The 22,818-nt window shown below is 45.3% G+C and overlaps 1 protein-coding gene across 1 annotated transcript in view; it reads right to left on the minus strand.

Annotated features, from left to right (window-relative positions):
- Nucleotides 1-3,420: 3,420 nt before the first annotated feature.
- Nucleotides 3,421-22,818, minus strand: part of LOC111144424 (IQ motif containing with AAA domain 1) — a 139,171-nt gene continuing 119,773 nt past the window's right edge. Inside the window, exons 16-18 of the mRNA XM_022498718.1 lie at nt 15,673-15,850; nt 9,347-9,585; nt 3,421-4,013 (exon numbers count right to left, since the gene is read on the minus strand). Of these exons, the coding sequence (XP_022354426.1) occupies nt 3,885-4,013; nt 9,347-9,585; nt 15,673-15,850 (546 nt within the window). The 3' untranslated portion in view covers nt 3,421-3,884. The remainder of the gene's footprint in view (nt 4,014-9,346; nt 9,586-15,672; nt 15,851-22,818) is intronic.

Raw genomic sequence — 22,818 nt, forward strand, 5'->3', positions numbered from 1 at the left:
AGCATGAGAGGGTTCTAAACTTGCTAGTTCCAGACGGAGATGTTTGTGTAAGCCCCAATGGTCTTGGGGACGCCTTTTAGGGAACGCCGTGTAATCAGGCTTCTGAACCTGAAACCTGCTCATTCCTCAGGGCAGGCTGAGTGCAGAGCCACCAAGAGATTTCATTCCACTTTAATCAGATCCCATTCCATAGAACGCTCCTGTAATGAGGGTTAATGACATTAATTACTGTCCCCTTCACTTAAGAACACGCTCAAGAGGAGCTAAATGTCACATAATGGCCCAGGAATAGCTCAGGCCCCAGCAGAACTCCCTAGAAGAGCCTATGGCTCTTCTTTCTGCCAGCCTTTCCGCCCTCCACTGCACACACCTCCTATTTCTCTTTCCTCACGTCATTTCTCCCATGTCTCTGTTGGTTAGAAATAGGAGGTTGCTCATTGCTGCATCACCTTTCCCAGGGACTTGGGAGTTTTACACTGACCACTGGCAAGATCATAGCTTGTTATCCACTGGGCAGGTGCCCAGTTTTGTAACCTGCCCCGTGGATGATAACATAATGGGCACTCTCCTGCGGGACAGGTGCGCTTGGTACCTTTTTCTTTTTCTTTTTATCTTTCTCCCTTCCTCCCTCCCCCCTCCCCTCCCTCCCTCCCTCCCTCCATTCCTTTCTTTCGATTTTATTTGAGAGAGAGAGAGAGAGAGAGAGAACAAGCACGAGCAGGGGGAGGGACAGAAGCAGAGGGAGAAGCAGGTCCCTGCTGAACAGGGAGACTGACATGGGGCTTGATCATGACCTGAGCTGAAGGTAGATGCTTAACCAACTGAGCCACCCAGGCACCCCTGGGCACCTCTTCCGAGGGCGATCTGGCGAGAGCTACTCAAATTTAAATGTGCAGGTAATTTGATTTGGTAATATTGCTTCTAAAAATTTATCCCATGGATTTTTTTCTCCCATACACACCGAGAAAGAAGAATGTATAAAGGTATTCATTAGGCACTGATGGAACAGCAAAAGGGTGGACAAAACCTAAATGTCTGTCAGAGACTGGTAATGCTGTATAAATAAATAATTATGCTATATTTGATCTATCCATCCATCTAAATTTTGCTGTGTCCATAAAGTGGGGCAGTATGTAACTGACATAAAATGAGGCCAGTCTGCATGTGCAGATATAAAACAATACCCAAGGTATATTATTCAGTGAAAGGAGCAAGGGGGGGGATAAAACAATATATCTGTGATATATAATTGTGTGGGTAAAAACAGTGCAGTATACGTATGCGTGAGCATACCACACACATGTACACATCTCTTGCCACGCATCCGAAATAGGAGGCGTGATGTGAATACCACCTGTGCTGGGCTACGGCATGCCAGGCTCCCACGGGGGGCCACTTGTGCAGAGCGGGGTGGCTCCTATGAGTGGGGCGGACCTTGCTGGGGTGGGAGATAGCGTTGTTCTCAGGAACCTGGAGGCAGAACTGCCTGGATCAAGCCATGGGGACATCAAGGGAAAATCTAGTGCTGTGAGAGGCAGGAGGCCATAGTTTGGGAGGAGACCGTGTGACCACAAAAGATCCCATCTCAGTGTGAGTGTGCCATGAGGAAGAGCAGGGGACATCGGGGAAGTAGTCAGGCTATCCTTACCAATTACTCTAAAGCTGAACTATTGAAAACGTAGTCACCCTAGCCACGTGAGGCTTTTTAAATCAGCGTGAGAGAAAAAATCCGGTTCCTCAGTTGGACCAGCTACATTTTGAGTGTTTTGTAGTTGCGTGAGCCTGTTGGCTACTGCTGTGGGAGAGTGCAGACCTGGACTCCCATTTTGGTCCTCCTGGATGGGGGCTGCTGGAACGCATGTGTATGTGTTACACTTTTGCCATTTAATTATTGTTTATTAAGGCTTATCAACACAAATTAGTAGGAGTTCTGGCCAAGTGGGCTTGTTGTCAAAGACCAAGTTTGTGGTCTTGTCTACTCATAAAATGTTACCTCTATTTCTTTTCTGTTCTCATGATTTTCCCTTCGTGATGGTGCAGATAGATCCTACTCTTGTAATGAGCATCAAATGCCAGAGCCTTCAAGTCCCTTCTTGGGTCATAACCAACAATCTGGTTCATAACCAACAATCTGGTTCCCACACTAGGTGACAGGAAGGGTCTTGGTGCGACTGTCTAGGACACATGGAAGTTGAACTGCTCTCTGAGGTTGGGGTGGAAAGTCTGCCCATCTGTCAAGCCACTTTGGGCCTTGGCCAGATGCAGTCTGAAGCGGGTAGTGTGGGGCAGGCCTGCCATCTGTGGAAACCACGGTTCCTTCTGGAAGAGGAGACAAGTCTGCAGCAGGCCAGTTGGAAAGCCGAGGTCATTTATGAATGCAGACTCAGGAGACTGCCTTATGGTGTATGCAAAGCAGTCCTCAACACACGGACCTGTGGCTGTCTCTGTCCTAATCTGGGCCTGTCTCCCATGCAGACACCAGCTGTGGCAGGGGGGACGTGCTGGGGACCAGAAGACTCCCAGAACTACAGGGCATTGAAGAGGTAACCTACTAGGAACTAGGAAAAACCCAGAGAGATAGCTTGGTCTTCAGAGAAGGAGATTTTCCAACCTTCTATGCTGTGACCAAAACTGTCAGATAGGGTATTCCTAAATTCCAGACGAAATTCAGTTAAAGTCTGGGGCACCTAGGTGCTGTAGTCAGGTGAGCCTCTGACTCTTGGTTTCAGCTCAGGTCATGATCTCAAGGTCATGGGATCAGCCCCATGTCAGGCTCCGAGCTCAGTGCGGAGTCTGCTTGAGATTCTCTCTATCCCCATCTCCCTGTTTGTGCCAACTTGCTTTCTCTCTAAAATGAATAAATACATCTTTAAATAAATTAAATTTCAAATAAATGCAGTCTGCTTCTTCTGCTGGCATTCCCACTGCAACTTAGAAACAGGTTACTTACCATCTTCTACCAAACTTTCATCTTCATACAAAATTTAAATTTATCTTTTGACCATTATTTTTCTGTTCTTTAGTCTTGTTCTTATTTAACTTTTCTTGCTTCTTCATTCAGGCTTTCTCATTTCCACATCTACCCCATGTTTATGTAGTACTTTTCCTCTAGCCATCGGCCTGCTCATGTTCCTGCACTTCTCAAGAGCACCAGTCTGGGAGGGAGGATGATTTTAGTCCCGCTGTCCCAGATGTCCACTGTGTGACCCTGGGCTTAGGTTCCTCCATCTTCAAAGTCAGTCGTTCATTACGCCCAGTGTGGAGCCCAACATGGGGCTTGAACTCACAACCCTGAGGTCAGAACCTGAACTGAGATCAAGTGTTGGCTGCTCAACTGACAAGGCCACCCAGGTGCCCCTAAACTCACCAATTTTAAACATCTTTTTTGGCTCCAGCAACCAAATTACTGAGTCGGTTCAAAGACAACAGTTTTTATTCCATTATACAAAATAGATTAATAGAGCAAAGAATTAATGTATTAAAATATGTGTAAGATCATACACAGTATATATGGATTAATAAAAAGCCGGAGTGCTGGTGACAGACTCAAATTACTTACTAGTTGTCAAATTAGAGTATTTTCTAACTATCACATTGTAAATTTGTCAACTAGTACTGATGAAGTGGAAAGACTATGTGCAGAGTGGATTTCGGTTACACACAAACTTCACACAAACTGAGAAGCAATTAAGAGCTCTAGAAACAATTGTGATGGACATCAAACTTGGTGTGCAGCCTCCTACAGACGTGAGTGAATGCAGGGGCAGATGAGCTCGGGGCATCGGCCAGGGTCTTCCTCAGACAGGCAATGGTGAGCCTTCTCCCCGGCGGGTCAGGTCCACCTCCATCCCTGAGACACTCAAGGATGGTTCCTCAGAAGGGCATTACTTTTTCTTCTTCTCCTTTTTTCCCTTCTTTTCCTTCTTTTTCCCTTTGTCCTTTTCTTTTTCAGTGTTCCCTCCCATTAGTGCCAAAGCTCGCTTTTTACCCATGGGGGTTTTGGCATACCAGTCCTGAAACAGAACAGATGTTTAGGAAAATATCAAAATGGCACATATTCAGGAGAAGGAAAGGAAAAGCGAATTGGGGGAAAATTGGAAGGGGAGACAAACCATGAGAGACTGTGGATACTGAGAAACAAACTGAGTGTTTTGGAGGGGAGAAGGGGTGGGGGATTAGGTGAGACTGGTGGTGGGTATTAAGGAGGTCATGTATTGCATGGAGCACTGGGTGTGGTGCATAAACAATGAATCTTGGAACACTGAAAAAATAAAATTTAAAAAATGGCATGCATTCACTGGAATATTCTTAAAAATAAAGAAAAGCTTGCTAAGAAGGAAGGGGCAAGCAGCCATCAAACTTTGGACATTTAATGTATATTTAATACAAATTCTTGTTTCAGGGAGTTTTCCAGCCTGTATTTTGACACAACTTGAAATTTCTACCTCAAGGAATTAACAGTTTCAGAGAATCACAGTCCAAATCTAACCAGCAGCTCTTCCTTTCAACATCACCTATCTTTCTGGGGATCCTACTCTATCCCGAGGGTGTGGGCTTTCTTGGTAACGTGAATGACCCTCTGTGGTTCACACGTGGGCATCAGAAGTTGGACTGGTGGCCACGTGGGAGCCATGGGAGGCCACACAAACACTGGGAGGGGGACTTTTGAAAACATGGCAGAAATACTGGAGCTGATATACCAACAGAGCACCTCGTGGTTCCAGCTGGCCCTGTGAATGCATTTTCCTCAACCTTCACTTTTCATTTGAAAGCTGAGAAACATTTTAGTTTATAAACTTTATAGTAGTAAAATATTTCACTGAATGACTGCACTACAAGCTGTTTATCAATTCTCCTATTAATGGACATATAGGCCATTTCCAACTTTTTGTTAGGAATTTGTATGTATCTCCTTGTATACTTATGAGGAAACTTCTCTATGACATACACATAGAAATGGAATTCCTGGGGGTGGGGTAGGACATGAGCTTCTTTAGGTTTTTTTTTTTTTAATATTTTATTTATTTATTTGACAGACAGAGATCACTAGTAGGCAGAGAGGCAGGCAGAGAGAGAGGGAGAAGCAGGCTCCCTGATGAGCAGAGAGCCTGATGTGGGGCTCGATCCCAGGATGCTAGAATCATGACCTGAGTGGAAGGCAGAGGCTTTAACCCACTGAGCCACCCAGGCTCCCTGAGCTTCTTCAGTTTTACTGGTTATTTCTAAATTGCTCTGAGTGGAAGGCTAGCTCAATCTTTTTAAGTCTTAAAGTGTCTTTATTGTCTCCTGTCTCTTGGGTGCTAGTTTAGCTGGGGATAAATGTTAGGCACACAGTTACTGTTCCTCAGCACCTTGTAGAAATGATTGTGCTGTCTTCTGGAACAGATTTCTGTCAAAGAATTGCAGGACCTCCCCATTGTTTCTTTGTAGGCCATTTGGCATGTTTGAAGACTAGTTTGTTATCTTATTCCAAGATTCACAGTAATTTATGTTTGTGTGGATTTTTAAAATTTTTTCTGCTGGTCACTTGGAGTTCATTTTTAATCTAAGAACTCATGTCTTTAATTCAAGAAAATTTTCAGCAAATCTTTCTTCAAATAATTGCTCCTCTGATATTTCTTCTATTATTTTCTTCTAGAGCTTCTGTAAGTTAGGTGTCAATGTCTTCAAAGGTTCTTAATTGCAGTTTATGGATTTCATCTTTTTGGTTTTTCTGTACTGTCTCCAGAGGGAGTATCCTCCAGTCCATAAATTTGCTCTTTGACAATGCCTAGTCTAGAGTTCATACCGCTTTTATTTTTGCCATTTCAAATTATTGTATTTTTAATTTCTAAGCTTTCTTTTGTGATTTTCCCCATAATTATTTCTTCTTATTCCATTTCCGGCTGTCTTTGTTTCAACACTTAGTGTACATTTCTATCGGAAAGGACACCTTCATTTATTTCTTCCAACATCTGAATGAATTATATTAATTTAAACATCTTTGTCAGGTTGTACCTGAATTTTTATTTTCAGGTTCCTTTTGAGTAGGAGGCTCTGTTTTGTTCTTTATCTTTCTCATTATTTCTCTGTCCCTTGGTACTGCTTCTAAACAGTCCTCTAAAACCAGGTGCAGAAGCACATCTTGTAGTGATGCTTTGAAGTTAATGCTCCTTGGTGATGTTGACATACCACAGAACTAGTCACAGCAGCAGCAGGTATTGCTTCTTCATTCTCTATGGCCCTAATCTCTTTCTTGTTTCCTAGTCTTGACTTTTCTCTATGCTGCATGCCAGGCACATGGCTGTCCCTGTGTTTGGGATTTATCTTTGTTTCTGGCTCTTGGGGATTATTCTCATCTTTCTTTTCACTTTGGCTCTGTTTTCAATGTAAGGTGATGAACTCCTAATTTACTGAGGCACAGTATAAAATATGGGTAATAAAATTGCCTTAGGACTATGGTTTGAATTTCAGCTCTGTTCCCTTTTAGCTGTGTGACTAGGAGCAAGTCACTTTGCCCCCTCCGCCTTTTTTGCCTGCTGTAGCAAATTACCGTGAACTTAGTGACATTAAAAAAAAACCCAAACAACTCATTGTTCTTTGGTCCTGAAGTTCGAAAGTCCAAAATGGATCTCACTGGGCTAAAATCTTGGTGTCTGCAGGCTGTCATCCTTTCTGGAACTCCAGGGGACAATCCACTCCCTCATCTTTTACACTTTCCTGAGACCACCAGCTCTCCTGGCTTGTGGCCCCTCCACCTTCAAGCTAGCAACACGGGGCTACTTGGGGGTACCAATGGGTCCTTCCCATGTTGCTAACTTTCTGGTTCTCTCTTCTGATTCCCTCTTCTACTTTTTATCATTATGTTGGACTCACCAGTATAAATAAGGATAATCTATTTTAGGTTCAGTGGATTAACACATTTACTCCATCTGTAACCTTAACTCCTTTTGCCGTGTGACCAAACATATTTATAGATTCTAGGGACTGGGATGTAGACATCATTGGAGGGCCATTATTCTGTCTACCATACCTGTCTATGACTCCATTTCCATTTGTAAAATTGGGAGACTATAAGGTCTAAATGAGTTACAACAGCACCTGGCAGAGAAGTAGTCAGTAAGTATTAGCTAACATCATTATGATTATTACCATCATCATCCTTAAATATTTTCTCCATCATGTCCACGAAGCAGGGTACTATGTGTTTGGAGAATCTGCAAGATCCTAGTCTGCACATTGTCAGAAGCACAGTTAGGTCCAATTTCTCAGAGCAGAAATGATTGGAATGAGCACAAGCAACTTCAGCCACAGTATTACATTATTCACCAGAGTCCAGTGTCAGCCCATCTATCCATCTGCTCTATAAATTTGCCACTAAAAATGTTTATTGAACATCTATTTGGGGCTGAGTGCTGTACCAAGCTCTTCAGCTACAATAAGAAGCAGAAATTGATGGGGGAGGGGGCTGGCAGTGATGGTAGAAAAATGATTTAGTTTGCTAAAAAAAAAAAAAAAAAAAAAGAATAAAGTGATCAAATAGGCCAAGAATGGAAGTGAGAAGTGTATGTGTTCTCATCTCAGATTATACAATGGTAACATTTCCTTCTCTTGAATAGCGTGATCAGTTAGTTACTGGACCTCCAGTACCTAGAACAGAAAAACTTACACAAATCACTTTGGAAAGTTAAAAACCCAGCTAAGAGAAAGCATAGGTTTTACTACCCCAAACCCAGCTCCTCAGAATGAGTAGGAAGATGATTATTTTACAAAAGAAAAAAAATAGGAAAAGAATAGGTTATATCACAAGAAGAGGGTAAATATTTGCAATTAATTCTAACAAGGTTTAAACAGTAACAAGAACATTAATTCAAATCCTTGGCAAAAACTCCAGCTTGGAGTTGGAAATATTTCTTTGCTGTTTTGGAGACCCTTTTAAGCAAAACTATAGCTGATGGTCCAAATCTGGCCTGGTGGCTGTTTTTGCAAATAAAGTTTTATTAGAACACAGCCACACCCATTCATTTACATACTGTGTATGAATGCTTTTGTACTATGATACAACATTGAATAGTTGTAACAGAGACTGCGGAGCTCTCAAAGCAGAAAATATTTGCTCTCTGGCCCTTTATAGAAAAGTTTGCCAATCCTTATGCTAATTTTTGTGGGAGATCAGTATTGTGACTCTTTTCCAACTTGTACCGAAACATCAGCAGCAAAGCAGGAGGGAAACATGGTTTTTAGAGTTGGTGGAAAGTGATATATTGCAGAGGGAAATTTTCCTAATCTTAAGCCCGCTTCCAGACGCACAAGGCTTAGATGAGAATTCTGATACTTTTTCTGATGATTGCATGGCCAATGTTGTGGTGGGTATAACTGCATGGATATAATTTTCCTCTTGTTTTCTCAGTTGGACAAGGAAACTGCCTCCAGGTCCAGAAAGTGAACACCGTCATATTCATTTTGATTAAAAGGAGTGTGAGGTGTGCCTGTTGGCCTGGGCATCTAGGTTTTCATGGTGATTTGCTTGGATAAGGCACATAGCTTTCTGCAACTTCTTTTCCTCCTATAAGAGAGGGATTTGGAAGAGCTAGTTCTCAGTTTCCTCTAGATCTAAAAAATTCTATGAACATCACAGATTATAATAAAAAAATTAGAAAGTCAAACTTTGGTGAGTCCTCTTGTGATTCCCTATTGCAAATGCACTGAAAAATGAAGCATGCCACAGCAAATCTGGGACAAAACCATCATGGGCTTGAAATGCACTATTTAGAGAATGGTTTTCTTTCTGCATAACTTGTTCCATGACATGAAATATGAAGTAAAATCCCGTGACCCAAGGGGAAGGTGTGCATACATGTAAGTATGGTGTGTGTGTGTGTGTGTGTGTGTATGTGTATGTTTGTTTGAATCCAGTGGTTTCAAAACTACTATTTATTTATTTTAAAGATTTTATTTATTTATTTGACAGACAGAGATCACAAGTAGGCAGAGAGGCAGGCAGAGGGTGGGGGGAAGCAGGCTTCCTGCTGAGCAGAGAGCCCAATGTAGGGCTCGATCCCAGGACTCTGGGATCATGACCTGAGTTGAAGGCAGAGGCTTTAATCCACTGAGCCACCCAGGCACCCCTCAAAGCTACTACTTAATTCTGCAGTTTGGCTGTTAATTGTGGTTACAGACCACAATTTTTCCTAAATCTTGGAAGACATGTTTTACCAGCAAGGCTGGCACGAATTTGTGATCTAAAAATTTCAGGTTTCCAAAATTCATTGTATGTGACAAATTCCTGAAATTCAGGAACCAGAGGGAGGAGGTTATGTGACAAGTGTCTGTGGCGAAGACCTGACCACATAGGTGTTCTGTTTACCTTAAAGCTCTCCTCTTCCTCCTGGTACACGGGACTCATGCTGGTTAGCGTTGCGATAAACTCCACTGCCGTGAGCGGTTTGTAAGTTTGCTGCCGGATTCTGCGGTCTGTGAGCACGCCTTTAACCACCTCGACTATGTGTCCCTGGGTGAAACCATCGGTGATCTTTGCCAGGCAACTTATATTCAAGGCCTTGGTAATGATGCCTCCGTTGCGTTGAATGATCTGTTTCCACAAAACTGTTGCATCCAAGATGGTGGAAAAGACACAGAGAACAAGGGTCACCACAGGGAAAGCAATATTATCTCCTTCTTGGTACAAAGCTGCATGTCTTCAAGAAAGCAATGTGCAGGAGGAATACTCCATTTTAATTGTAATTCAAACGATCAGAAAGCCACAGAACGGAATACTTTTTTCCCTCTGAATGATTTCAACCCTAAGACCTGCATATTGTTGGCCCTGAGGTCCTAGACCCACAAAACAAGAAAAAATGAAACCACATTCAATAGAGTTTCAGTGTGGTATCTTCAAAGATGTTCAAAATCTTTCAAAATTGGAAATTCAGATAGGGTACATATGGGATCTCTGCAAAGTTCTCAAATACTCTGCAAAATTATATTTTGCAAAGTATTTTTGAGTAGAAGTTTGACTTTTTTTTTACTTATAAAGATTTTGTGCATTATTTTTATATGTGGGATTGGAATTCAGATTCTAATTTCCATTCATCATCAGTGGGCTCAGTTCCCTTCAGGTGCAATTTGACGCTTATTCTCCCCTTGTCCCCCAATAATTGTAAATAGGCAGTGGTTTACTGAAATCCCATGGGTGGGTGCTCAGTGGTTCTCTGGGTTAGTGGGACCTGGGGTGACAGGGAGATTTTTCTTAGAACACAGGGATGTTGTGAAAATGAATTACGGAATTACTGAACTTAAGAGAGAGAATGGACTCTCACACAGCATTTGCAATAATACTAAACTCAGGGAATTGCAGGCATTCCACAGAGAGGGAAGTACATGAGAGAGTCCCGGTGGCTTGTTTCATTGTATCTAGACAGTAAGAAAGGTGAGACTTTGCCAAGGCCACCTGTCTCCTAGCTGTTCTCAGTGCTGGAGTGCTGGGAGGATCTGGTCAAATGTTTCTCAAGCATTTTGACCTTCTGAGGGATATTTGAAACAGTTTTTTTTTTTTTTTAAATGACCATTACTATATAATCTGGCACTGTTGGATCTGTTAAATGACTAGCTCATCCAAATACATTGATCCACCAATACTTGATAAAATGAAAAGGAATAGGATGACCTCCATGTGTCTATGAGCCTCATCACAGAGTGAGATTTTGGGTCATGAGTCATTTTAACAATCCACCTCCACCAGAGTGATGGGGGTGGTGGTCCTTGGCCTTGTGGTGAGCCGAGTTGCTGGCAGGCATATTACCCTGGGCCATATTGTGTCTATGTGTAAGGTTATGTATCAAGGGCCACGTGGGCCACCAAACGGACCTAAAGCAACATCTAACCCCCCACATCTACTCTGCTACTTTCTTAATGGGTGTGTTTGACCTTGAATTCATCTCAGGGTTACCTATAAAATGCGAGTAGAAAGATCTGCTCCTCAGGCTGCTGTGACAAATAAATACAAGAATGTAGAGAAAGGGGTCGGAAGAGCACTGATCTAGCGTATGGCGGGCAGTTTACTTTCTTGCAGCTGTGTCACTGTTGTTCTTGTAATTATCATTAGTAATTCCATTTTGTATCAAAGTTTCCCAATTCTCATTAAAGCATAAATACAGAACATGTTTAAGAATATATCTGTACAACCTGGACATAACTGAGGTCGAATTAGAAATTAGAAAATATAACCCACGGGAAAAATAAGAACAATGACCAGGCAGCGTTATCCCTTGGGATCTAATGTGCCCCAGCCTAGATTTATAACCCTGAAAAACAGTATGTCCAGGTCTGCATGGTGACTGTGGAAGCTGAGAAGGGAGCTTGCTTAATGCTGAAGCACAGGGCACAGTTCCCCCAGCTGAGGATCCAATTGTTTTCCCAGGCTGGGAACTCAGAGAGCTTCTGACCTGGGCATCCAGGCGAACTTCTTCCCAATGGTGTGGACGTGAACCAGTGGGTAAGCAAACAGGGAGGGCAAGGGCTCCCAGAATCCAATGCCCAGTTCCCATCCCTGCCTCTCTGCTAAGCTGCAGCAGTCACGGCCACCCAGCCTCCCAACACAAGAGGTCTCTCTGTAAGTAAAGATTCTTTAGAAACAGAGCAAAAAACTATAATTACTCTGGTTTAGCAAGTATGTGGGAACACACTGTTGATTCTTTAAAATGTATGGTACTTGATGCTTAAGTAGAGTTTTGGCCAAGGGTCCTCATAATACACACATCATTGATTTCCCCCCAAAGCTCACCGTTTGTTAATGGAGGTGCAGTAAGGGAAAATGTGGAGGTGGCCACAGCTACAGCGGGGCTTGGCCACTTGCCCACAGTATCCTCAAGATCCAGAGAATGAGGAAGAGAATCACTTGACTTCTTGTATTTGATGAACTAGACTTCCTTTAAAAGAACAGCCTCTACTGCTTCTACAAATCCACCCGCGGTGGGGTTAGGACGGGGGTCAGGAGCAGAGTGAGTCAAAGCCTGGGGTGGGGGCCGTGGATGTGGGAAGCCCACAGTGAGCTCTGGAGCACAAGCTGCCCAGTCTTTGGCCCAGCAGTGCAGGTGGAGAGGACGAGAGCACAACAGAATGGGGGCTGGCTGTGGGTGTGTTGGGGAGGACGGGATCAGTGAATGGAGTGTGGTGAAGGGAGCTGAGGGGCTCTCCAGACCGAGTGCACAGACTCTTCACTTCTTCAGACTAATCTGCATTCTCTTTCCCTTCTTTAGACTGAAAAGAACCTGGTCTTTGAATCTCCTTTCCTGTTTTTGATGTTCCAAATGGATTCTGTCCTTGCTCCCAACTGTGTTCTTGAGATGATGTAGTATCTTAAAATTCATTTGTTATTTGTGATTTTACAAAAGCCCAGGAAGTGATAATAGGATTTGGATGAGCTTCTGGCCTCTGAAGACCAGAATTCTAGAAAAATCGGAAGATGTGGACTGAACTCATCCGACCAGACACTGGGTCTTGGGTGGAGGTCTATGATAAATTGGGTTATTAGTGAAACAGACCCCCAGGAAGAGAGACGAGAGCAGGAAGCATTAGGAATGTGGGGAGAGGAGGCCCAGAGGGACTTCTGGGGACTAGACGAGGCATTAATCAACCTTGCGGGTGGATTTTCTTTGCAGACATTTTGAAGGAAACAGCTTGATTTGGGGAAAGAAGGTAGATATTGAATTCTATTTGGTAAACCTTAAGGATTGTGCTTCCTCAGGCTGACCTGCCCTTTCCTTCCCAGCTGTTACTCCCCCACCCTGCCTGGAGGGATTTGAGAAGCGGGAAGGTGAACGTTCCACAACACCTCCCTCACTCTGCTGCTGGTAGATAGATGGCCAGGCGGAGGCCCAGGTTATGGATTTGCAGCTCATGCTTTATGGGCTGGAAGAGACCATTTTTGATCACTGCAAAGACAGGAACAGTCTTTCTTTAAGACGGATGTCCCAGCCACCGTGGCTATGAAAACTTCAAGGTCACTGGAGGAAATGCTGGACAGCATTGTGACGTCAGCAAGAATGGCGACCTGAACAAATCAGCCACCACGGAAGACATATGTGAGAAGCATGTGGTGTAGTGGACAGAGCCTTGGGCCCAAGCAAACCCCTGCCTGCAGGTTTATCATCTGCCCACGGGTGAGGGGATGCTTTCTCCTTCCTCCCGTGTGATGCCGCCACAGGGAGATTCAGGTTGGAATCTGTAATATGATCTGTGTCCTTACAGATGCCTGTCATTTTAGCAAAACAACACAACTGTCCTTGTTATACATCAACAGCTTCATTTTTAAAGGGCCTGCGGTTTTGTCAAATAATAGAAACTATTCAATCCAAAGTCAAGAATAATGCTCTGTTCCCCTCAAATTAAAAACACCATAACTTATTCCATTAAGAGAGCTCAAAATACATATCTACCACAAAAAACCCCAAACAAAATCAAACCCTGGGATCGTGAGAGGAAATCTACCAACAGAAATGAGAGAGAGAAAGCCAGGAGAGGGGAATGTTCTGTGTGGACTCCAGGAGGAGGGGGAGATGGCTGGCATCCACTGAGCTCCGTGCTGAGCCTTTCCTTGGTGGGACTGCACAGCCCTGCTGCCTTGAACTCCAGTGAGGCCATGGGAGTCATTCTGGCCAAGGCAACAGGAGTGAAACAACAGTTGGCCCTTCTGGGTCTTGCCCCTGGAATCTCCTGTGAGGCAGATACTCTCTCCTGTCTTCTCTCTTTTCCTTTGATGCTGGCTGATTACAAAGGACCCAGTGGATGTCCCAGAGGCTCCAGGGGATGAAGAAGCCACTAGAATGAAGGAGCAATAATTGAGAATGACGTCCTCCCGTACTTTGTGTATGACATGGATTTGTGAAGCCAAGATCACAGCTTATCAAGGAAGAAAGGAGCTTGTACAATACATGGAGTGGCTGGTGGTTCTCTAGCAGATAACATGGGCCAGGAGTTTAAGATGAAGCAGAAAGGGTTTTGGGGGTGCTGTTGTGACTGGAGAAGGCTGCCTAGAAACTGAGTCTGACCTGGTCATTTTCATTATCTTATTCATGTTAACTGCTACCATAGGCTGTCTCAACTCCACCCCTACTCCACTGGGGGCACCTTCCTGTCCATACCACACTGCTGCCCCCACTGCTGCCTGTGCGACCACCTTCCTGTTCCCTGGCACCAGGCTGCCACCACCATCACTGCCCTTTGCCACACTGAATCCACCATCACCGTCTCTATACCAAATCTGCCATCACCACCACAAGAGGTAAAGATGACCCTTCCCTGAGCTGCCCTGTAGTATTCAGACCATTGTTTGGTCCACTGCCCTTGAATCTGGGCTGGCCTGGGACTTGCTCTTGACCCGTGGAGTTTGGTGAAAGGGACTTTGTGTGAAGTCTGAGGCTGAGTCACAAGAATCTCTCCAGCTTCTGCCTGAACCTTTTGAAATGTTTGCTCTCAGGATGTTCTCTTGTGAGACCCAACCGCTGTGCAGGGCAAAGCCACGTGGAGAGGCCAGGTGTAGGCTGTCTGGCTGGCAGTCCCAGCTGAGCATCTAGCATCAACTCCAGTCGTGGGCGTGAACAACCACGTATGTCCGGCCCTGTCGAATCTTCAGATGAAGCCCAAACAGACCCCCGACAGCAACATCCTGAGGAACTTGAAGGAGAACTTGCCAGTTGAGCCTGTGAACCCTCTGAATCATGGGATGGAATAATCAGTTATTTGAAGCCACTGGGGTGGTTTGCTCGACAGACACAGGTAATAGAAACCACGCCTGCACCACTGTGGCCACTCATGGCCGGGTCACACTCTCCTTCTCCATAACCATGGCTGCCATCTTGGCTTCTTCCCTGGGCAGCACCCTAGGGCTCCCCAGGGGGCTGGTATGGTGCTGAGTGTTCTGCTGCCAACCTCACATAAGGGTTATGACAGCCCTGGGGACTAAAGGGTCCTCTATACGGAGCAAACAGTGGAGGCTCAGAAGGTCCACTGAGCTGTCCATGTCGTCCAGCTCTCCCAGGCAGAACCTGGATTCAGAATTATGTCTCCTTAGGGCTCATACTTTGTGGCTCTCTACGGTTTCATTGCACCACCTCCAAAATCACTTTTTTAGCGTCAGTTCCACTTAAAAATACACTTCAAAAGAAGGAGATTTTGAATTTGTCTGTTCAAGGGGCAAAAACTCCAGAGGCGCGCTGTTACTGTTCATGGTTATTTTAAGTAAGTCAATGCGCTCCTGGACGAATACTTTGAGACTGGGAAACTAAAACCAATCATCCTGTGGAAAGAGGGGTGCTCTCTGAGGGAGACACCATCACTGTGGGTCCAAGGCAACTCATCCTAATCCACCTGTCGCAAGAAAAATCAGCACCTGCAACAACTCTCGTCACCTTCAGGGCCCCAAATAATAATCCCTGTCCAGTTTCCTTCTGTCCTGGGTAACAAGAACGATGTGACAACAGGACAGACAGACACTCTTTGCTCTCATGACCTGGTCGTTCGTATTTATGGCCCAGGTTCTGCCCCTGTCCGGGAACCTCCTCCAGCACACGGGCTCTTCCTCCACCACTGTTTGGTCAGGGCTGGGTTCCCGGGGTTCCCGCGCTGGCGCCACATGCCTGACACCACCTGGCCCACCCTTTGCCACCCCACACGGGAAGGGGCTGGGGTACTTGCCGAATCTTGAAGCATAATCTGGTCTGGGAACCAAAATAATTTTTTGGTAAACTTTGCAAAAAGATTGAAGTTCAGCATCGAAAGGGCGCTGTGTTGTCCCCACAATCAGAATCCTGTCGTCCGGTTTCAGGAGTCTCAGGATTTTTGGAAGCTGTTTTTTGAGGCGTTTAGGTTCCATCTGGGAGAAAGAGGGAGAAGGGGAACATGAGCTCACATGCAGAAAAAAGAATTCAGGACAGAAGAATACTTACTCTCAGAATGCCCTGGGGCACGCATTTGTCTGAGTGAACCTCAAAGGCTGGGCAGACACGATTCTCAGAGTTCATCCTGGTCTGGGTGGTTCGAATTGCAGTCTCTTCCTTTCCTCCACCTCCAGCATTCAGATTCGGAAAAGGGGAAGGAAGGAGGAAGCACCTGACGGATCTTTCTAGTACCTTCACCCTCGGAATGGGAAGCAGGGCAGGTTTCCCAGTGGAAGGAAGCTGGCTGGAGCGAGGGGCTCGGCCGTGGCGATCCGCGTTCTTCTGAACCATTCTGAGGGTGACCCCAAAGCTGCCTTTGCTGCTAGCCCTGACTGCGAGCCTCCGAAGGTCTGGATCTCCTGTCTGGAAAGTACCTGCTTACAAGAGTGTGATGCTTCTGTCTCTGAAGCAGTTTGGAAAGAGTTTGAACCTGTATTATTTTAGTAAAGTCTCAACACTAACTAGGGAGAGGAGCAAGATGCGAGGGACCCCAGAGAGGATGACTTCCAGCCCATGGGGGTCAGATTTGGCCACGTTGCCATGGCGATGCACCAGCTTTCAATTAGCCTCCACCGGCACAGCCGCATGAGGAGGAAGCGTGGGGAGGAGGAGGACGGTTGGGGTGATGGAGAGAGCCTCTGCAGAGGAGCCCCGAGCGGGCTCGGCTGTTTTTGGTCCCACTTGGCTCGGGGGTGATTGAGCCAATTAGAATCTGAGTGTTGAGCAGGAGTGACAGAAGCCAGTGCATGGCTTTCCCAGAGCAGAGCAGGCCTGATCTTGCTGTGACCACCCTGCAGGGACTGGCCCCTGTTGCCCAGTCCGGTTGTCCCTGTGTGTCCCTGCACAGCCCAGCCCAGCCCAGGGACAGCCCTGCAGGCAAGAAGGGCCTGTGACCCTGGGGGGAGAGCAGGTGTTTGATAAGCCCTGTGCTCAGGAATAACAGTGAATGGCAGTGTATTGGGGCCATAGCTGGTGGGTGCAGTGACAGTGCTGGGGACAGTTTGCAGGGCCCCTGGGACAGGGATGCTCACTCGCTGTGATACCCTGTTCCATGGGAGGCCCTGAGCAGAGCTGGGAGTCACAGCTGGGCCCACCAACTGTCCTGCACAGTGGAGGGGGGAGTCAGGTGTGACTGAGCACCCTGGAGGGCAGGGGCACCCCAGGGGAGCTGCACAGCCCTGGGGTGACTGTTCTGCATCATGAGGCTGTTGGCTGTGCCTGCTCGCAGTGGTGGTTGGCATTCTTCTTCTTCCTTCCTTTTGACCAGTGAGAAGGCCCCATTCCACGTCTGGATTGACAAGGTGCAGGAGGGAGGCCAGGTGGGAAAGAACAGGCGCCTGGAGGCCGCAGGGATGTTAGGAGGACAGCCTAATGGGAAGCTGCAGAAACATGGGGAGGTCTGGCCCCAGCAAGGCACAAGGCTGGGGACTTCTGTTTCTGTCTAAGGACAAGGCAGGAAGCTGGACCTCTCCGATGTCGACCACGCACTTGCCACTTCTTATGTCCAGGCTGTTTATGTGTCTTCCAGCTGAATAATCCTAGTAAGTAGGAGGTGGCGAGGGCCTACTGGGTTCCAGGTACTTCTCTCTCCACAACATGGACTTCCCACTGAGTCCTCAGGACCTCCCCCAGAGGGAACAGTCCTCCCCTCACTCAGACATGAAAACCTTGGGCCCAGAGAGGCTGAGTGATGTCTCCAGTCCCAGAGTAGATGATCAAGATGACTCCCAGACTCACGCTCCTCCCTCTGCTCTGCTGGGGTCCCTTCCCTCCCAGAGGGGATTGCCAGGGGCTTGAGTGTCCCCCACCCCACCCCCATTCCTCTTCCTGGGTAAGGGCCTATCTCAGTGGAGGGTTACAAAGGAGAACTAAAGTATGTGTTTATTATTATTGTATTGTGTTATGTCATATTTTATTATTAGATATATATTATTATGATGTATCCATATCAGCTTTATTGAGGTAGAATTCACATACTGTATGATTCATCTATTTAAACTGTATAACTGAGTGGTTTTTTAGTATATTCACAGAGTTGTGCAAACGTTGCCACAGTCCATTTTAGAACATTTTCATCATTCCCAAAAGACCACCCTGTAGCAGTCACTGAATGCTCCCACCCTAACCCCTTCCTCCAGACTGAGGCAGCCAGTTATCCACTCTGTGTCTCTACAGATTTGTATATTCTGGATATTTCAGAGAAATGAGATCATCCGGTATATGGTGTGCGTGCATGTCTGTGGCTTCCTTCACTTTGTATAGTATCTTCAGGATTCGCCCATATTGTGGCAATATTCATACTTGCAGCATTCGTTACTTGCCGCGTGACAGCCATTGTCCAGATAGGCCATATTTTATGCATCCCACCATCAGTTGATGGGTGTCTGGGTTGTTTCTACCTTTGGGCTCTTGCGAATCATGCTGCTATGAACATTTTACTTGGGCTCACACACACAGGAATTGAGTTGCTAGATCATATAGCTATTTTATGTTTAACCTTTTGAGGAAATGTCAGACTTCTTTCCAAGTGGCTGAGGTTTACATCTCCCTACATCCTATGAACACTTGTTATTATGTGTTCTTCTGTTCTCTTTCTTTGCCCTTTTTAAAAAAATTTAATTACCCTTACGGATGTAAAGAGGTATCTCATTGGGATTTCAATTTGTGTTTTTCTGATGGCTGATGACATTAAGCATCTTTTCAGGCCTTTATCAGCTATTTCTTGACTTCTTCAACTCCTTTGTCCACTTTTTAAAAAATTGGGTCATTTGTCTTTTTATTATTGAGTTGTAAGAGTTCTTTATATGTTCTAGACACAAGTCCCTTGTCAGATCAATGATTTTCAAGTACTTTCTTCCATGCTGTGGGTCGCCTTTCTACTTTCTTGATGATGTCCTTTACAGCAAAAAAAGTTTTTAGCTTTGATGAGATGTAACTTATTTTTTCTTTTGTTGTTCATATTTTCAGTGTTATATCTAAGGTATCATTGCTTTAAGGTCACAGAGATTTATGCTTCTATATTCTTCTACAGGTTTTAGAGTTTTAGCTCTTCCTTGTAGGTCTTCGATGCATTAGGGTTTGATTTTTGAATATTGTGTGAGGTAGGGATCCAACTTTATTCTTTTGTACGTGGCTATGGAATTGTCCCAGCACCATTTATTGAAAAACTATACTCCCTCCATTGAATTGTCTTGGCACCTTGTTCAAAAAGTCAATTGATTGTAAATGTAAGGGTTTATTTTTGGACTCTGAATTCTATCCTGCTGATCTATATGTCTCTTCTAATGCCAGCACCACACTGTCCTGCTGGTACAGCTTTGTGGTAAGTTTTGACACTGGGAAGTGTCAGCACTCTAACTCTGTTCTTCTTCTTCAAGATTGTTTTGGCTTTTGAAGGTCCCTTGAATTTCCATATGGATTTTAGGATCAGCTTGTTAATTTCTTCCAGTAAGTCAGATGGCACTGTGATGGGAATTGCATTGAATCTGCAGGTCAGTTTGGGAATTCTTGCTGTCTTAACAATATTAAGGTTTTCAGTCCATGAACTTGATATATCTTTCCATTTATCTAGCTCTTCCTTAACTTTTTCAACGTTTTAGTAGTTTTTGGGGTTGAAATCTTGTACTTCCTTTGTTAAATTTATTCCTAATATTTTATTCTTTGATGTTATTATAAATGATTTCTTAATTTTAATTTTTGATTTTTCATTGCACATGTATAGAAATAAGTTGCTTTTTGTGTATGGATCTTGTGTCTTGCAAACTTGCTGAACTTGTTTATTAGTCCTAATGGTTTTTAGTGGATTCCTTAGGATTTTCTATATATAAGATCATGGCATCTACAAATAGAGATAGTTTTACCTCTTCTTTTCTAATGTGGATACCTTTTATTTCATTTTTTCCCCCTAATTGCCCAGGTGAGACCCTCCAATATAATACTGGGGAGAAAAGGTGATGTTAAGGGAAAAGCATACAGTCTTTTGCCATTAAATATGATGTTAGCTGTGGATTTTTTGTAGTTGCCCTTTATCGGGTGAAGGAAGTTCTTTTTTTTTTCCCTATGTCATTGATTTTTCTATTATGAAGGGTTGCTGGATTTTGTCAAGTGCTTTTTCTGCATGTACTGAGATGATATGGTTTTTGTCTTTTCTTCCAATGATATAATAGTATATTACATTAATTGAATTTTGAATGTTAAACCTAGGGTAAATCCCACTTGGTCATGGTGTATAATCCTTTTTTTATGTTGTTGGATTCAGTTTAGAGAAGACTTTTTATAACGTAAAACAGCAGAGAAAGAGATGGAATTTTTACAGCAAAATAAGTCCTGGAAGCTGGGCCTGAGGCCAGACCACCAGGCATCTTCCTATCATCTCCGCCTGCACCCACAGGAATCCAGAGCCTGCTCCAGCTCCCCCAGGAGGAAGCAATGGCCCTGCATGATTCTACCCAGGAGAACAGAAGAGCTTAAAAGGGGAAAGCACAGGAGAGGGATGATGGAATGAGACTTCCTGGAATCCTAGAAATGGACAGCTCTCACAATGAGAATCAGGATCTGCTCATGAAGGGGCTGCTCCTTAATCCCCACCCCAGGTCTCTGCAGAAATCTGCCGTTGCTCAGACCCAGCCTCTGGGCTGTCCTGGTACAGGGAGGGGTGTTTGCTGGGGCTTAACTTTGATACTGAACTTAACCTGGGGGCCAGGCTATGTGCAAACTCCCTCGCCTCTCCACCAAAAACAAACAAACAAACAAACAAACAAACACCCAAGGAAGAAACTCCATAATAATAGGCAGATGATATGGCAAATAGTTAAATGCACAGCTTTTGATTCAGACATATTTGATCACAGTCTTGGCTCTGCTTTTAACAGCTGTGTGACCTTGAGCAGATGACTCAACTTCTCTGAGCCTTAGTCCTTAAATCTGAGAAATGGGGTAATCACAGAGCCCAACTTATAGGGATGTTGTGAGGATTGCATGGCCTAATGTGTCTGTCTGATGAAGTACTTATTAAGGGATGATTGTGTCTTATTCTGAAATACACGTGTGGGTGGAACCAATGCCAAGTCTTCTCTACTGGAGAGCAAGGTGTTTAAAGGACAGAGACAGAAAAATTGGAGGCTTTGCAATTTGGAGGAAACTAGCAATTTGCCAACAGAGCACACAATGACTGTGTTAAAGTTCCCATCAGTTTCTGTTATATTAAATGATAATTTTTCATCTACTTAGTTCTGAGAAACTGCCTTTGGGCCCCATATTGCTGAAGAAAGCCCTCTGCTGAGATTCTGGAAGAAGAGACCTCATGAGAATATCTATATCTGTGCCAGGAAATAATCCACTGCACTTCTATGAGGCTCAGCGAGTTTGGTGATATTCAGGGTTCATTTTACCAGAGCGAATCCAAAGCCCTCTTATGAAGCATGGTTATTTTAACCCCCTGAGCCACACAGGCACCCCTGAAGCATGGTTGTTTTGAAAATGCAGAAGCAGCAGCACTTTGGGGAGTGGGTCATGAGGGAGGAGGGTTTGGGCAGGCTTTGTAGACTCCATGGGAGGTTTCCCATGGATGCTTGGACCTGAGCCTCAGGGGAGAGCACTGGGCTGGGGATGGGGTGGGGCTGTCATTGGTTTGGGGGTGATTTTTCAAGCCATGAGATGGTGCCCAAGAAAGGCAAGGTGAGAGAAATAGGTCAGGGGCCTGGGATGGAAACTCGAGGAGACAGAAGACACGGAAGGAGGAGACACAGAAAAAAGTGTTGGTGGGGTATTAGGCGGCCAGGGCTGTGGAAGTTAAGGGAAGACAGAGTTTTACAAAATGGTGAAATTCAACCACCTCGAACATGGCATGAAGAGCAATGGAACCGAAGTGTTTGTTGGCAAAATGGATGTCAAAGAAAAACTTTCTGAGAGCAGTTTCTACAGAGTTGGAAAGCAAAAAATAGACAGTGGTGGGTTGAGGAGTGAGTGGGGACGATGAGAACAGACTGGTCTTTTAAGAAGCTTGATGGAGAATAAAGCAGGTGGCAGGGGTGACTGGGATGTGCCAGGTGCACATGGCAGCTGCCCAAAGGCTGGTGGAAGGAGGACAGACCCCAGGGCCCCAATGAAGCTGGAGACTGCACTTCGTGTGGTGAGAGACTTGCTTGTGTGGTCTGAGCCCATCCCCAGCAGCCTGGTTGCCATGGTGACGGTGGGGCCGGCTGCCTGTTCCAAGGCAGATGATCTTGCTCCATGCACATCCGGAAATGGCAGGGACCCCTGAACTTCATTAGCCTGTTTCTGATAACAAATGTTGATCCTGGGCTGCAGCAAGAGTGACACCCTTGCTGACAGAGCGGTGTAGTCCCATTAGGAGGGGGTGAAAATGAAAGGCGAGTCCATTCAATCAGCACTCCCCTGCACCCAGGCCACCCCTGTTCCAGTTCAGAGGCCTGTCCATTAGGCACGAGACCCTGGCGCCTATCCATCACGCCAGCCAACGTCCCTACAGTCACCTGGCAACATCCATGGCCACAGCCTCTATGTCCGGTCCTGCCAGCCCCCGCATGGCCACATTCCCATGGGCAGTTTCAAATTATTGCTTAACATCCACACGGCAACTTCCATTTGCCGTTCTGTAGTCAGCTCCCCAAAACCCCACTGCAGCCGGCTCCAACAAAGCACGAGCTTCCCTCTCGGAGGCCTACCATGATGTCGGAAAGGCTCCTGCTAGATGGGGGACGAAGTGTAATGGTGCGGAACATGCAGCTGCAGCCTGTCTGGTCTCATTCTTTACTGCCTTCCCCTCGTCCACAAACAACTGCCTGGCAGTGTGAACTGCACCCAGTGGAGAGGAGGGCTCTGCTCCCAGGAGGAGGAGAAGAGAAGGGGGCTGCTCGTGGTGGGGAGGGAGGGGCATGCTGGG

The sequence above is a fragment of the Enhydra lutris genome, unplaced genomic scaffold (genome assembly GCF_002288905.1).
Source record: "Enhydra lutris kenyoni isolate GAN:26980312 unplaced genomic scaffold, ASM228890v2 scaffoldscaffold1, whole genome shotgun sequence".
NCBI classification, from domain to species: Eukaryota; Metazoa; Chordata; class Mammalia; order Carnivora; family Mustelidae; genus Enhydra; species Enhydra lutris.